General features: G+C 41.4%; 1 protein-coding gene across 2 annotated transcripts; it reads right to left on the reverse strand.

Moving 5' to 3' along the window:
- Positions 1 to 2,606: 2,606 nt before the first annotated feature.
- PTHLH (parathyroid hormone like hormone) lies at positions 2,607 to 13,068 on the reverse strand. 2 transcript variants are annotated; one of them, XM_010117871.2, is made up of 3 exons: positions 12,866 to 13,068; positions 6,921 to 7,343; positions 2,607 to 3,020 (listed from the first exon to the last, which is right to left on the reverse strand). In XM_010117871.2, the coding sequence occupies exons 1-3, from the start codon at positions 12,964 to 12,966 to the stop codon at positions 3,011 to 3,013; spliced, it is 534 nt and encodes a 177-aa protein (XP_010116173.1). In that variant the 5' UTR covers positions 12,967 to 13,068; the 3' UTR covers positions 2,607 to 3,010. The 2 variants fall into 2 exon arrangements, with proteins under 2 accessions (XP_010116173.1, XP_086618475.1); XM_086762349.1 differs by lacking the exon at positions 2,607 to 3,020 and having other exon boundaries at positions 6,917 to 7,343.
- Between the last annotated feature and the right edge of the window lie 312 nt (positions 13,069 to 13,380).

The raw sequence follows: 13,380 nt of genomic DNA on the forward strand, positions 1-13,380 counted from the left end.
GACAGGAGTTGGATTTTGGTTTCAGCAGAGGAAAAGGAATGAGGCACGGATGGGGAAGTAGAGGTGGGAGGGGAGGCAAGGAAAAGAAAGTAGATGGCAGAAGTAAGAATTGTTAACATCAGGTGGTGTAATTCTAGCCCTGACTGTCATGTGAGAGTAAAGAGACCAATGAAATTTGTGTGAGCAACCTGCCTTCTAGTACTTCCAAATTCTTGGAGTGCCTCCTTACCCATAATGCTGTTCCTTTTAGGTGTCTTTATGTGTGCACAGGAGTCATGTAGAACATCAAGTGGGCAGACACGTGAGTGTGAAAGTACAGCCTTCCAAGAGGTCATAGAATGCAAAAGTTGAAGCTCTAGTACCATTTTTTTTTCTCCTCTTACATTTGACATCATGTATATCAGAACATATCAGAAGTCTTTATTACTGCAAGGTCTCTGAGACAAGTTGAATCTTTTGGGTTGAACTGTCTGAGAAACCAAAATCTCTAGAACATTTTTAGTTGCCCACAGTTGGGAAGGCCAAGCTGCTTGTCTCAGAAATAGAGTCTTCAGGATTTATTTTCTTGCAAAGTTGAGAGCTCAGAAAGACTTACATTCAGCTTTGCAGAGTTAAATCCAGTAGTCTGCAGCAGTGACTTGCAAACAATAGTCTGTGAAACACAGGATCCATAGACAGATTTTATAAGGCCTGTGTAAAGTTCTTTAAGAAAAAGAGGACTGTTGCTTAAATTTGCTATAGTAGCAAGTTTCGCATATAGAAATTTGTAAAAAAAAATTGCACATCCTTAATGATCAGTGTAAACATATGCAGGAGACCAGAGACACTTCAAAATCAAGCCTCCTCTTATGAAGTGGCCAATTCTACAGAGCCAAGGTTTAGCATTTGAGTGTAGGGGGTTTTTTTATGCTTTTTGGCCTCCCTGTCTGCTGAGGATCATCCTTTCTGAAGAAGATAAATTGCCCCAGCCCACCGTAGCTTTAGGTTCTAGTTCCAGCTGGGATATGCTGGTAATCCTGAGATACAAAGTCGTCTTCTGAATAAATTGCAGTTAACTTCAGTTGTATAAATCCAAGCATTTGCTGGATACTATAAATAGGCAGGATGTGCAAGGAGGCCAAGTTGAAAATGTGCAGGAACCATGCCTTTTTTCTTTAACACAACCCTGAAGTTGTGCTACGTTTCATCATGTTTAATATTTTTCATCTGAAGAGGAAATGATATGCATGTGCTTTGTGGCTGTAGTAATTAACTGGACATAATGAAGTGCTGAATTTCACACTTCAGAGAAGTGGATGGGGGAGGATGGGTAAGTTTTTATCAAGTTTTCATGTTTTTAGTGCTTTCTTGGAGGTAGTTTTCTGCAAGATTGGGTAAAGAGCAGAAATACATCTGGTTTATATTATATGATGGCTGTACTTTGGCAATGGAAAAAGATGGCACTTAAAAAAAAGGAAAGAAGAATAAAAAAGAGAAGCTTGGCAACTACAGAATGGAGCAACAATTACAAGAACTATCTTAAAATTCCCAGGATTTGTAATTTATTTTTCCACGCTTGCATTTTTCTGATGTTGCTGATGTTAAAGGAGTGAGACAGAGGAAATTCAGTAGGATTTTACAAAGTACAAATATCTCTGTGAAACAATCTCCTTTATTCAGGTTGCCCTCACAGCAGCTGCTGTGATTAACATGTGGGTGGTAGTGTAGCAGGACTCATGTTCACTTTAAAAAAAGTGATAAGAGATAATAATTTCTTTTCTGTTGTTTTCTTCAGCCAGTGACCATGAAGTAATGGAGATGGTTTCCCCCTTAACTGCAACTATCTGTGGATGTAAGACATAATTAATATTAATGCAGATTTTTTTTGGAAGCAGAGCCATGTGAGGCATCTTTGTGGTCAGAAAAGTTATTCAAGCAGTGCAACAGTACCTAGTAATGTGTCACCTACTGTGATTTCCATATTTTTTTTCCTTTACATGTTCACCCAGGAAACATTCTTCCCCACCCAGCCCACATTAACATACAGTGGTCCCGAAGTACAAAGAGCTGAGACTCTGCTCCTGTGGTAGACATTTTCATCTTTCAGTAAAGTTGGTGGGAGCTGAGGACACTGAGCATCTGTCTGTATTTGAACAAGGCTACAGGGTGTGACATGTGAGCACCTTCCAAGAGTGTAGTAAGTGATGCATCCCATGGGGCTGCTTTTTGCATCCTCTCATTTGGAGAATATAATGCTTCAGCCTTTGCAGGACTGGGGGTTGGAAAGATTGGGAATCGTGCTTTCCCTGCAGCAGGGTCTGAGCTGTATGACAGTACCCCCAGGTTGTTCAGCAGCTAAGCTGACTTGAAATAGAACACTGGAACAAAATATGTTCTGAGTGATTTTTAAGTAAAAGCTAATGTGAAAATGTGGGAGTTTGAACCAATGTAAACACATTAAATTTAAAACTATTTTCAAATGTAGTAAAGAAAAAAATAGTGTTCCTGCGCTTGAAATTCCTAAAGGACATATTTTTCCTTCTGAGTCATGATTTAATCAGATTATATTTTATTAGACATTCTTTACAAATTTTAAAATACTGCTATTATACATGCACAAAGGAAAATCAGTTTGAACAATTGTATGTAGGCACTCATTGAAGTCAACCACAAAACAGGAACATTTTATGTCAGTTATCAATGTACTCAATATGTATATCTAAAGTGCATTATGTTACAAAAAATATAGAAAGTCAGCAGCACCAAGATACGTTCACAAAATAAATACACCAGTCAACAAAATAAATTATGGTAGATGTAACAATAATAATTGTCTTAGCCTTAGCAAAAAAAAAAAAAAAAAAAGGAAAATTCACAATAACCAAATGTGCAGTTTCAGAGAGCAATGGGGGAAGAAGGTTTTATTCTGAGCATTTACAATATTTACAGGTAATAAATATTTTAATACTTTCCATATGTTCACTATTACAGAATACTGCAATGTGTCTTCCAAAATCTCTTGCTGAAAATGTCAGCGCCTCCTGCAAAGAAAAAAAAGGACAGAAAAAATAGAAAAATTAATTTTCACTTCAAATTCATGGACACAAAATTAATAGCAAGAGTGCCACAAACTCTAACAGGCGTGCATTGCCAGTAAACATTTGCAATAAGAGGGCCTGTTTAACAATCCTACAGTTTTAGACATCTTTTCAAGACCTGTACTATATTTCTTTCAGTGCAACTCAGCTAGCAGTATGAAGACCTGCAGTTTGTCACGACACTGAGGCCATCTATTCAGCTATATCGTACACTCAGAGGGATAGGAAGGGGCTTTAGTTTTATGCAAGAAGATTCCCAAGTGCTACAGGTAGAAAAATTGTATCCACCTGTAATAAATATGCTGAGTGCTAAAAAGATGGGGAAATGAGAAATTCGTTTGAAGGTAAGAAAAAGAAAGTCCTTATTGAACACTGGCAATCATGTCCCTGCTGTGTTAACTGCTTGGGTGTGATGCCAGGCTTCTGATTAATTAAAAGAGTCCCGTGGGACTTATTTGGTCTGTCTTTCCCACTGACAGACCACCTGTTAGACAAGGGGCTGCTTTTCTTAGAGGTATATATTGCTATGCTGCTGTGTACGTGCAGTACTTATGCAGTAAAGTTTGCTCAGGTTTTGGAGGCAACAGAGCCTTGGTAGCGTGTCTCTTCAAGTGCCTGAATGAATGAAAAAACTGGAATCCTGAAACTTTCCCTCTGTGAGCCAAAGAGCTGGATCCTGAAGGAAAAACGAGCATCTCGTCGTGTTCAGCTCTGACTCCCGTTGCATTCAGTCAAAGCTGGAACAGTCAGCTGCATACAGTCCTAAGATTTGTGAGTTTTCTAAGGGATGATGGCAGCCTAGTGTGAGTTCTATACTCCTCCCTTCCTTGTAAAAGCACAAGAACAAAAGCAGAGCCTGCTCCTCTCCTGACAGTATATTACTTCTACTGCAATATTATTTGAAGTTACTTCTTAGCAGTGCTGCAGGAAATGCTGAAGGGCTGGGCTTTTTTTTCCCTTCTGTCCCTGTGAACAGCACATTTCTGTAATGTGCGTTAGTTCCCTGGGAAACAGCTATAGGGTGGAATGCAAAGCTATAGGATGGAGCGGGATTCGCTCTATTGCTGGACTGATCACTGAAGCCGTGGGTAGCTTTCCACATGGCAGACGCATGTGGGCGTGAGACACACAAAAAAGCAAATCCTTGAGAGCTTAAGAGAGGGTTTTTATGTGCACATTGAAAGTGAGACTAGATTTAACATTAGTGAGTCTACTCATTTGAAAGATTTCTTAGGAAATTAGGTAATAATAGCTTAATTGAATTGGAATGGGAATATAGCTGGAATGCCCATGAGAAAGAATTTTTTTAAGTGCCTGGAATGGAAATGCTAGCATGAAGCTCCTTAGTAATTAACTAGTAATATTAGGGTGTGTTCAGTCTATATTACAATATGTATAATAACGGCACACAGTTCAGTCAGCATGACTGTATGTGTGTGTCTGCACTACACAGGCCTGTTTTTAACAGGGTGACATTTTCAATTTGGCTTGGATTTTAGGCTTTGTTTTAGAGTTTAAGCTAAGCCACATCTTGACAATGGGCTCTGTGCTAATGACTACATGCAAGCTGCTTTCTTTGATTTGGTCCCAGATTTTGCAAGACTGGCATCTTTTATGAGATACTTCCTGTAGTAAGTCAAAAGATCTAGAGAGCACATTATTTTTGGTCATTTTTTCTGACCTAAACCCAAAATGTTGGGATCAAGATTGTGCGGAGGGAATTGGTACAAGAATTTTCATTCAGTGTGTTGAGCAGAAAAGAAGCACAGAGATACAGTGAAAAGCACACTTCAAGTATGTCTTTGCATTTCCTTGGCATTTGCCCTGCCTGCGTTATGTGTATCCACTTCTTCATTGTAAAGTAATGATGCTTCTCCTAAGGTGCAGCTAGCCTTAGGGGTGATACAAAAGCAGCTTCTACTGTCTGCACACCTCTTCCTTGTCCCCAGCCTGCAAATAGAGTGGAAGTTCCTGATTCAGCTCAGTATAGCTGGGGAATCAACCTCACTCAGATGTGGTCATTCCCCCATCTAAAATGTGCTTGCCCACCTTGAGCCAACACCCACATAGAAAACTGCATTGAACGTGACTCCCCTCGTCTAAGGTACGTGACAGGGAATTGAGGCTTGCTTTCATTTAAAGTTTAGCAATGATATCTTTTGCCAGCCTACTGGGATAACTGCAGCCTCATACACTATAGCAGTTTCTTAAGAGATTAACCAGCATAATGCACTCTGTATTTGTGAAGGAGGAATTTCGTTTTTCTGTTTTAAGGCTTCTCTTTGTTTAAATATCTTCCATTAAGTATCTAAAATATAAGGCCTCTTTATGAATCTGTTCCTCCCCCCAGAGAAATACTGCATCTTGGGCAATCTGAGGTAAAGCTGGATTACCTTCAGCTGTCTGAACTCCATAGTAAAGCTGACTGCCTTCAGTCACCCAACCATACTTGAAACAGAAAGGCTGGACTAGGAAAATCAGCAGGATTGTATCTGTCATTCTTTTATATAAGCCATTGGATATAGAACCAAAGACAGGGTAGTGAGAAAAGGAAATAACAGTTGAAATGCCTTAGGATGGTTTTTCCCTACATTCAAGATTTCTATGTGCCAAAGACAGGTGTGGCCACCACAGTTCTTCAGTCTTTCCTAAAGTGCTGAAAAAAAAGCAGCCTCTCGTACTTCACTACTGACTGCTACAGCCATGTGAACTGGTTGATGGTCAGGGATGCTAAATGCCTAGCCCCAAATGCCAGTGACTCCTCTAGATGCCAGCAGAAGTTGAAGCAACAGAGTATGTTGGAAACTGTGGCCTGCAAAGCTTAACCTAAGATTGAATTTTAGTAAATCCTGCAGCTGGAGTCTCTTTTCTAAGGGATTTACTGTGAGAAAGTGGAACTTCTATTACATCTCTGACAAAGTGAAGGGGAGGAGGAGAGAAAAGGGTGGTTTTTTTGCTGTTGAAAATGCAAACATTTAAGGAGAACTGAGGAGTGGACTCCTTGACTTTGTCTGCAAGTGTCCAGACTTCCACTCAAGCTGAGATGTCTGCAAGCAGATGAGTCGCTTGGGGCACCTAGGCTGAGGTCTCCAGCTCACCGCTGCCCAAAAAACCCTTCATTGTCACACATGAAGAAAGCACGTCTCTCTCCAAAAGCAATGCTCAACATTTTTCAGCAGCAACGTAATTGTTTCATGAGCTGGCAAAAAGATGGAGCTGAATTAAAAAGTCCTAATGGCAGGGAAAATTTTATGGTGAAAGGCTGGTCTGCGTTGTTTGAAGATATTACTAAGAGAAATTTTCCGTGATCTCCCCTAAGGTTAAATAATAAAATGAAAAACTGTAAAGTAAGGGTAGGAAAGTTGCCAAAAAGGGGAGGCGTTGAGAGGAACGAAAGAAAACTTTGCCATTTTATAGATGCAGAGCCTTAAATAAAACTCAAAGCTTTCAATCTGCTGAGGCCCAAGCATGGGACCAAGATCTGGTGTGAGAGACACTACAGTTAAAACAGGAAAAGAAGTCTTTATGGCTATGATGTGCTTTCTTTTTGCAGAAATAACTTTACTTACGACTCACTCAGCTTCAGAACTCTCATTTTGGCAATAAGTGGTTTACTTGGATTGTTTGTCATAGAAAGGAAAGATTTTGTCACCAATGCAAAGTGGAAAGGGTACTTACTTACCTCCAGAAAGCACCTTGAAACTGTGCACTACTTGAAAAGCCACTGCCCAGTTATAAGCATAAAGGTACGCTACTACTCCGAGTTTGACTGAGGCCTTGGCCGAAGGACAGCAATTTCAGCAAATATATGGTATACCCCTCAAAAGGATAAAGTGGAATTACCTTAAAGTGTGAATATGTGTAGTAACAGAGTTGTCCAAGAGTGGGCTCTCAGTCATGCTGCTTCCATACAGGCCAGAATTTAGCCAAGCTGAGCGGGCTCGCCTCTTCTTCTTCTCTTGTTCCTTACGTTTTCCGGGCTTTGCTTTCTTTTTCTTCCCCGATACCTTCAGGGGCTGCTCCTTGTAGGTTTGTGATTTGTTTGTCTCCTGAGTTAGATATCTGCCCTCATCTTCACTACCAAATCGGACAGGGTAGTTCTTCGTGTTGGTAGCAGGCTTAGGGTTAGGTGAAACCTCCGAAGTCGCACGGATTTCTGCAGTGTTGACACCTTCAATTAAATTTTGAAGGAATATTCTTCTTCGTAAGTCTTGGATTGACTTCCCCTTGTCATGCAATAGCTGGTGCTCTGATACAGCCCGTTTGCTAAGGAAAGGGAAGAGATGAGGGGGAAAAAGTTATTTAGGATTTGGTGATCGCCCAGTATTTGGTAGAGCTCCTCTTTCCTCTGGCAGTGGTGGCCAGAGTCACTGTGTACCAGCTCTCAGGCTTAGAGACATCCAGTTAAGTCAGACTGCTGGAGCAAGTCCTGCTTCTCAGAGTAGCTGCTCCCTACAGAGAAGGGTAAGACCTAAGCGGGTAGTAATTCTCAGCTGACCGATCACACACCGCTGGACCCGGAGCTGGATTAGTCACTGCGCTGTTCTAGGAAAGCATTACGACTCTTAATATATCACACTTCAGGCAGGAAAGCAGTTGTCAGAGATAGGATGACTAAAGGGTCAGACAATGGAGTGCTGCAGTCAAGCAAGAGAGGTAATAATGAGTACTTGTACTGAAGCCGGAAGCAGTGTTTATACAGCCTCATTCTAATAATTTTCTTCTGCTCAGTCATGTACTCCAAAAACATAAATAAATAGATAAAAGTGCATTTCATTTCTAAATTTAAATAAGTGCAATTGCAGAAGCGTAATGGAAAAATGTTTGAATTTGAGTGCCTAAAACGTAGGCACTTCAGTCCGTAATGAGCTATCCAGAGAGGCAGCAGCCTGAGCATCAGCAGAGATGAGCTTCAGCCACTCCTGTTGATTTTACTGCTTGGCCACTTGTGTCTAATTATGGTTTTAGATGCCTTTCTAGTATTCCTTTGAGCATAAACTTTTGGGGCCAAATTTCTTGTCTGCTGTTCTCTCTGAGTTTTCCGCTAGCCCTCTTCACTAGATCTTCAAGACCATCCTGGTTTGTTTGAGTGGGTCTCTGGTACTTTTCCAGAGTTCGTGATCTTTTGCTTCACTAACGTCTGTCTTGTTTTCGAGGAACTGGGAGATTGTTAGCTATCTGTCTTTTAGAGATGCTGTACTGACAAAGAAGGTATGAAACGTCTGAGGAAAGAAGATACACATGGCACCTGGATAATAAATAACTGTGAGAAAATACATGCTTTTTCCTTGGTGTGGGACAGGCGCACAGCTGCACTGTGAACCACAAAAAGAGCGCAAGCTGGGATTTTAGCTGTCTTCCCATGAATGCTATAATACAGTTTATCCTTCCAGTTGCCCTACATCAGTGTGCTGAGATTGGCTATGCATCCTCTCATCTTGCATCAGGGTACTGTATGTGACTGGATTCTTACTGGCCAAAGAAAATTAATTCACTGCCTTGCCTGTTGTATAATCATTTGGTCAGTGAGCTGGATAAGAAGTTGTTTCTGCCTGTGGGTGAAACAGGAGAAGACACATAACTATGAGTGAATATTCCTTCCTTCCGCCCCATCCCTAATTATCCTGCTACGTTAAATGGATTTCAAAATGTGGTGGACAAAGATAGTATGCCAAATGATTGGGAGTGTTCTGCAATTTATCTTTTGCGGTCCCTTCAGCCAAGCTCTTTAGGTTTGTGATTTGATCAACAGTAGAGCTATTTGAAATTGGCAACTTCAACTAGCATTGGTTTAAGAGCGTCCCCTTCACCTTTTGTCTTCGTAGAGCTGCACTTTTCGAGTATTGGGTTCAAGTGATGGGTTTAAGAAATATTACATCTTTATTACTCAGTGTAAAATTTACACTGAACAAATTTACAGCAGCTTCCCCCCGTCCCACAATGAGACAGAAAGATGACTGTTGTTTTTTCATGAAGTCATACAGCAAGGGTACTTGCTCAAAAGCAGGCCTAGATATACTCAGGTTTGTGAGCACACATTTGGCCAAACGTTGTCTATGTTTTAAGCATCCCAAAATCAGTTTTGGATAACTTTACACTTTAGAGCAAGTATTTTATGCCCTTCAACTCAATGTCCCTAAGCAAAAATGCAATGTGATAATACTGAGCTGAACTTGTATTGTTTCTTTCTCTTCAGTGCAGCTGTGACCTTTAATGCAAGCTCAAGATCTCCCCCAGGAGAATTTTTTTGACCAGTGCAGTCCCTGAAGCTCTCCAATAGCTGTCTCTAACAACCTTCTCATTAAGGTCAGTCCGATTTGCAAGTGTGCTAATAAAACTAGCACCTTGGACTCTTGAGTGGCACACTCTTGTGCTGCTTGTCAAGCTGTCCATTGTGGCTCACGTTACGCTCCTAGCTTCAGTATCCTGTTTTCCCAGGATATTTGCATGGGAAATGCAGTTCTCCTTTCACTCTTCTAGTTTATAAAAAGCATCCAAAATCTCGGTGCTTTACTGAGTCTAAAACAGTATGTTTCGTATGATGAGCCAAGCTTTCCTACTGCCTCTTGTAAACTACCAAGGGTAATTCCTTTTATCACAGACAACCTAAAGCTGCCTTAATCCTGTTAATGTGTATTTGGTCAATTTACCCACTGTGACAAAATCTTGAATCTCTAAAGCCTGTTATTAAAGTCCTCTCAATTGAAAAGCTGTTCCATTTTACAGAGCTGAAACCTAAAGATTTGGTTTCAGTACACACAAGGCAGTCAAAGAGCGTTACGACATCTACATCTTGTGTGAGCATGCATTTCCAAAATAATGCAGGGATTGACATGTGAGGGGTTAGTGTGCCAAAGAGGGTGGGTTTCTCTTTAAATGTCTGTATGATATTTAGCATCAAGTCTGGCCCCAAATAACATTCAGCTATTCCAGATGATTGTATAACATTACGTAGTGTTACATTTCACATTACTTTTATTACTCAGCCAGACTGAAGGATTACATTTTGCCTACCAATTTCCTTTGTATACTCTAGATCAAAAATCTTCTTAAAACAAAGAAGATGCAGTAGATACACATCGCTTCGACCTTCTGCCTCAGTTATTCAAACAACTCCTGTGTTTGTAAATCAGGGAAAAAATACTTGCCCAAGAAGGCTGATGTAAGAAGTGCTTCATGATGGAGATATCAACAACATCTCACCCACACACACGGATTAGGAAGGCAATAGAAACCGGAATGATTGCATTTGCATATTGAGTATGGTATGTTAAAAAAAAAAAAAAAAAAAATCAGGTTGTTAGGGTTAAGATGACCCGCTAGAGGTCCCTTCCATCCTTCTGTAAAATACACCTCTCATTCAAGGAAAAAGAGTCTGACCCCAAACCAAGTGCAGTAAATGTTAAGCTTGCATGTGGTAGGCACTTTTGAGAGAAGGATGTTGATGGTTTGTATTTGACCGGAGTGTCCAAACTAATTACTGTATCCAAGTACACTATGCACATAGGAGAGTTTAATGTTTCATTTGGGGGAAAACAGTAGAAATCCATGACTTCTGACTATTCTGATTTCATCTGTACTTCCACATAGAGCTGTGCATTCCTTCATTTTTTTTCCCCCTAGATATCTAGCATCACGGAGAGGCAACATTCTTCAAGCGACAACTTTCTATCTTGGAGTTACTGGTATTTAACCGTTATTATCTTTGACTATTCACATTGGGTTTGATCTAAGTTCAGCAAAACAACTGGAAAGGATTCAGTCAGCTCTCTGTCTGGATTTTGCAAGACTGAGTGCCCTTGCTGCTGGCTCCAAAGGGAGTGAAAGCTGCTCAACCTATCTCAGGGTTAGGAAAAATATTTTGAACAGATCTGGGGACATGATGCTGCAGTGTCTGGGCACGCTGATAAAAATATCTAATTTCACTTTGAGGCATTACTGGGTTTCTCAGAAGTTCTTTAGCAGCTAAAGCATTTCTATAAGAAATAATATATCTGGCAGTCTTTACTTGGGACAATTTGCTGTTGCTTTCCATGGGAGATTTGCCTCAGTAAAGTCTGTAGAACCAGGCCTATGTCATTTTGATTGTTTTTGCATGGCTGTAATAATGTGCTTCAGTATTTTCATCCATTACTGGTTTAAGCTTTTGACTGAAGAAAAATATCTCTAGGCTTAAGTGAGTTATTAACCATTAACTCTAGGAATGGTTTGTGGCGATATTAAAACAGGACACATGTTTGAGTGTGGTGTCTGTGTTTGTGCTGTACCCACAATCAAAACTACGTGAATGCCACTAACTGACAGCTAACTGGCTTCTCATGTGTATTTTACATGCCATAGCAAAGAGGGAGCTGAGAAATGCATTTTGGCTGTTTAGCTTCCACTTTTTTTTTTCCCCACCCCTGTCAGGACGAATGGGGATGTTGGGAAGACCTCTAATCCTGACCTTTAAAAACAAGTGTTAGAAGAACACTAGCTTCAAAAGGAAAAAGAGTATTTCTTAGTAAACCTAACTTTTTTAAAAGCACGTTTGGCTTAGGTCCAGGTTAGAGTTTCGTAGACAAGGAAGCAGAGCATTTGACTGTACTTCAATTATTTTCATATTTTTTATTTCTGAAACTGAAGTTTGGTTCCTCTGTATCCCAAGAGAAGAAAATGGTGTCAAAGGAAAGAAACAGCTCAACAATGGTTTGCAGGAGTACAAACCAGCTAAGCGTTAATGGACTGGGAAGAATACACTGTAGCATTATCAGCAATAACATGTTCTACACAATTTGCTGTAGGAGATTTGTAATAGCTGTCTGCCTGGTGCCAAGGCTTAGGTGTCTCTGAAGTCACTTCACCTGGGGGATTTTTTTTTTTCTTAAATGGCAGAGGAAGTGCTATTTGGAGATCTTGTCCTATGCATGTAATAAAGCAGGAAACCCATCTGAAATTGCTGTGTCATGTTTCCCTATAAGTTGTGATGGGATTTTCCAAGCCTCTTTCTCCAACCTGGCTTCCTTTTGAACTCAGTAACAGTACAGCCCTCCACAGTATGACCAAAGTGTTTCTTCCTTAGAAAATCTGATGCAAGTCCAGTGAAAGCCAGTGAGTTAGATGTGTGAGACAGCTGCTCCTACATCAGCCCAGTGGCTTCTCTTCTGCACTTTGCGTAGGTGATATTAGTATAAACCATGCTGATTCTTTTGGAAGGAGCAAAAAAGTCATTTCCTGAACAAACTTTCTTAAGTTACATCATCATTTATCAAAAACCATGCTTCTGCCTCCAAGTCAGATACTGGACTCCCTTTGGAATTTTTTTTTTTCTGAACTGGCAGAAATCCAGATAAATTGTTCAGCACTTCAGTTTCATGCTGGCCCTCACTACTGCGCATTTTCCCTGTCCTTATCAATATTGGCTCTCTGCCAGTGCCAGCGTATGGCACTCGGTGTAACATACAGTGGTTCCATAAAACGGGATGCTCCCTCCCAGGACCCTCCCAAGGCGCAGAGAGGCGCACGGGCAGCAGCCCTGCATCGCTGCTTCCCACGGCAGAAGTGACCCACGGCCTTAACATCTCCTTTCCAAATGTTTGATGGGTTCAGAAGAGCTGAAACGCGCCCTTTTCCCTGCCCCAAACGCCCTCTTGCCTACGGCTCAAGCACCGCAGCCGGTGAGCACCTGGGACAGGTAACCCGGCTGGAGCCTACAGACCCCCCCGGGCTGCTCCTCCCGCCTCCCTCCCCACCCGCACCGCCACCCAAGCCAGGGAAGGAAAAAAAAAAAAAAAAAAAGAGAAACTCACAGTCTGCGGCTGATTCCCTCTACTGATCTTCCGTAAGAGGGCACGGAATAACTCAGCAGAAACACTACGAAACTCCACTGCTGGAAGAGTTTAGTGAACATGGTATCCTCTGGGGCTTGAAATCTGCAAGGAAAGGGAGATCAGCCTCGAGGGGACACATGCGCCGGCGCCGTCCTCAAGCAGCCCCTGCTTTTGGCTCCACCGGCTCCGAGGTTGTGAAGGAAAAACAAACTTTCTGCGCTCTCGGCAGCCGCTCACTCCTTCCAAACTTCACTCTGTCTCTCTTCCCTCCCATGCTGCTTCTCCCTCCCTCCCTTCCCTCCCTCCTTCTCTCGCTGCCCAGAGGCAAGATCTCTTTCAATAGCAGTTAAAAAAAAAAATCACCTAGCTCCTATTTTAATCGGGTTAGAGAGCGCGTCCCTTTGTCCCCCCTCCCTGAGCCCTGTTCAATTCTAGCCCGCTAAGCCGCTGTCTCAGAGCTTTGCGTTGCAGAAGCCCTCTTTGCAGATAAGGAA

The sequence above is a fragment of the Chlamydotis macqueenii genome, chromosome 1 (genome assembly GCF_036417535.1).
Source record: "Chlamydotis macqueenii isolate bChlMac1 chromosome 1, bChlMac1.mat, whole genome shotgun sequence".
NCBI classification, from domain to species: domain Eukaryota; kingdom Metazoa; phylum Chordata; class Aves; order Otidiformes; family Otididae; genus Chlamydotis; species Chlamydotis macqueenii.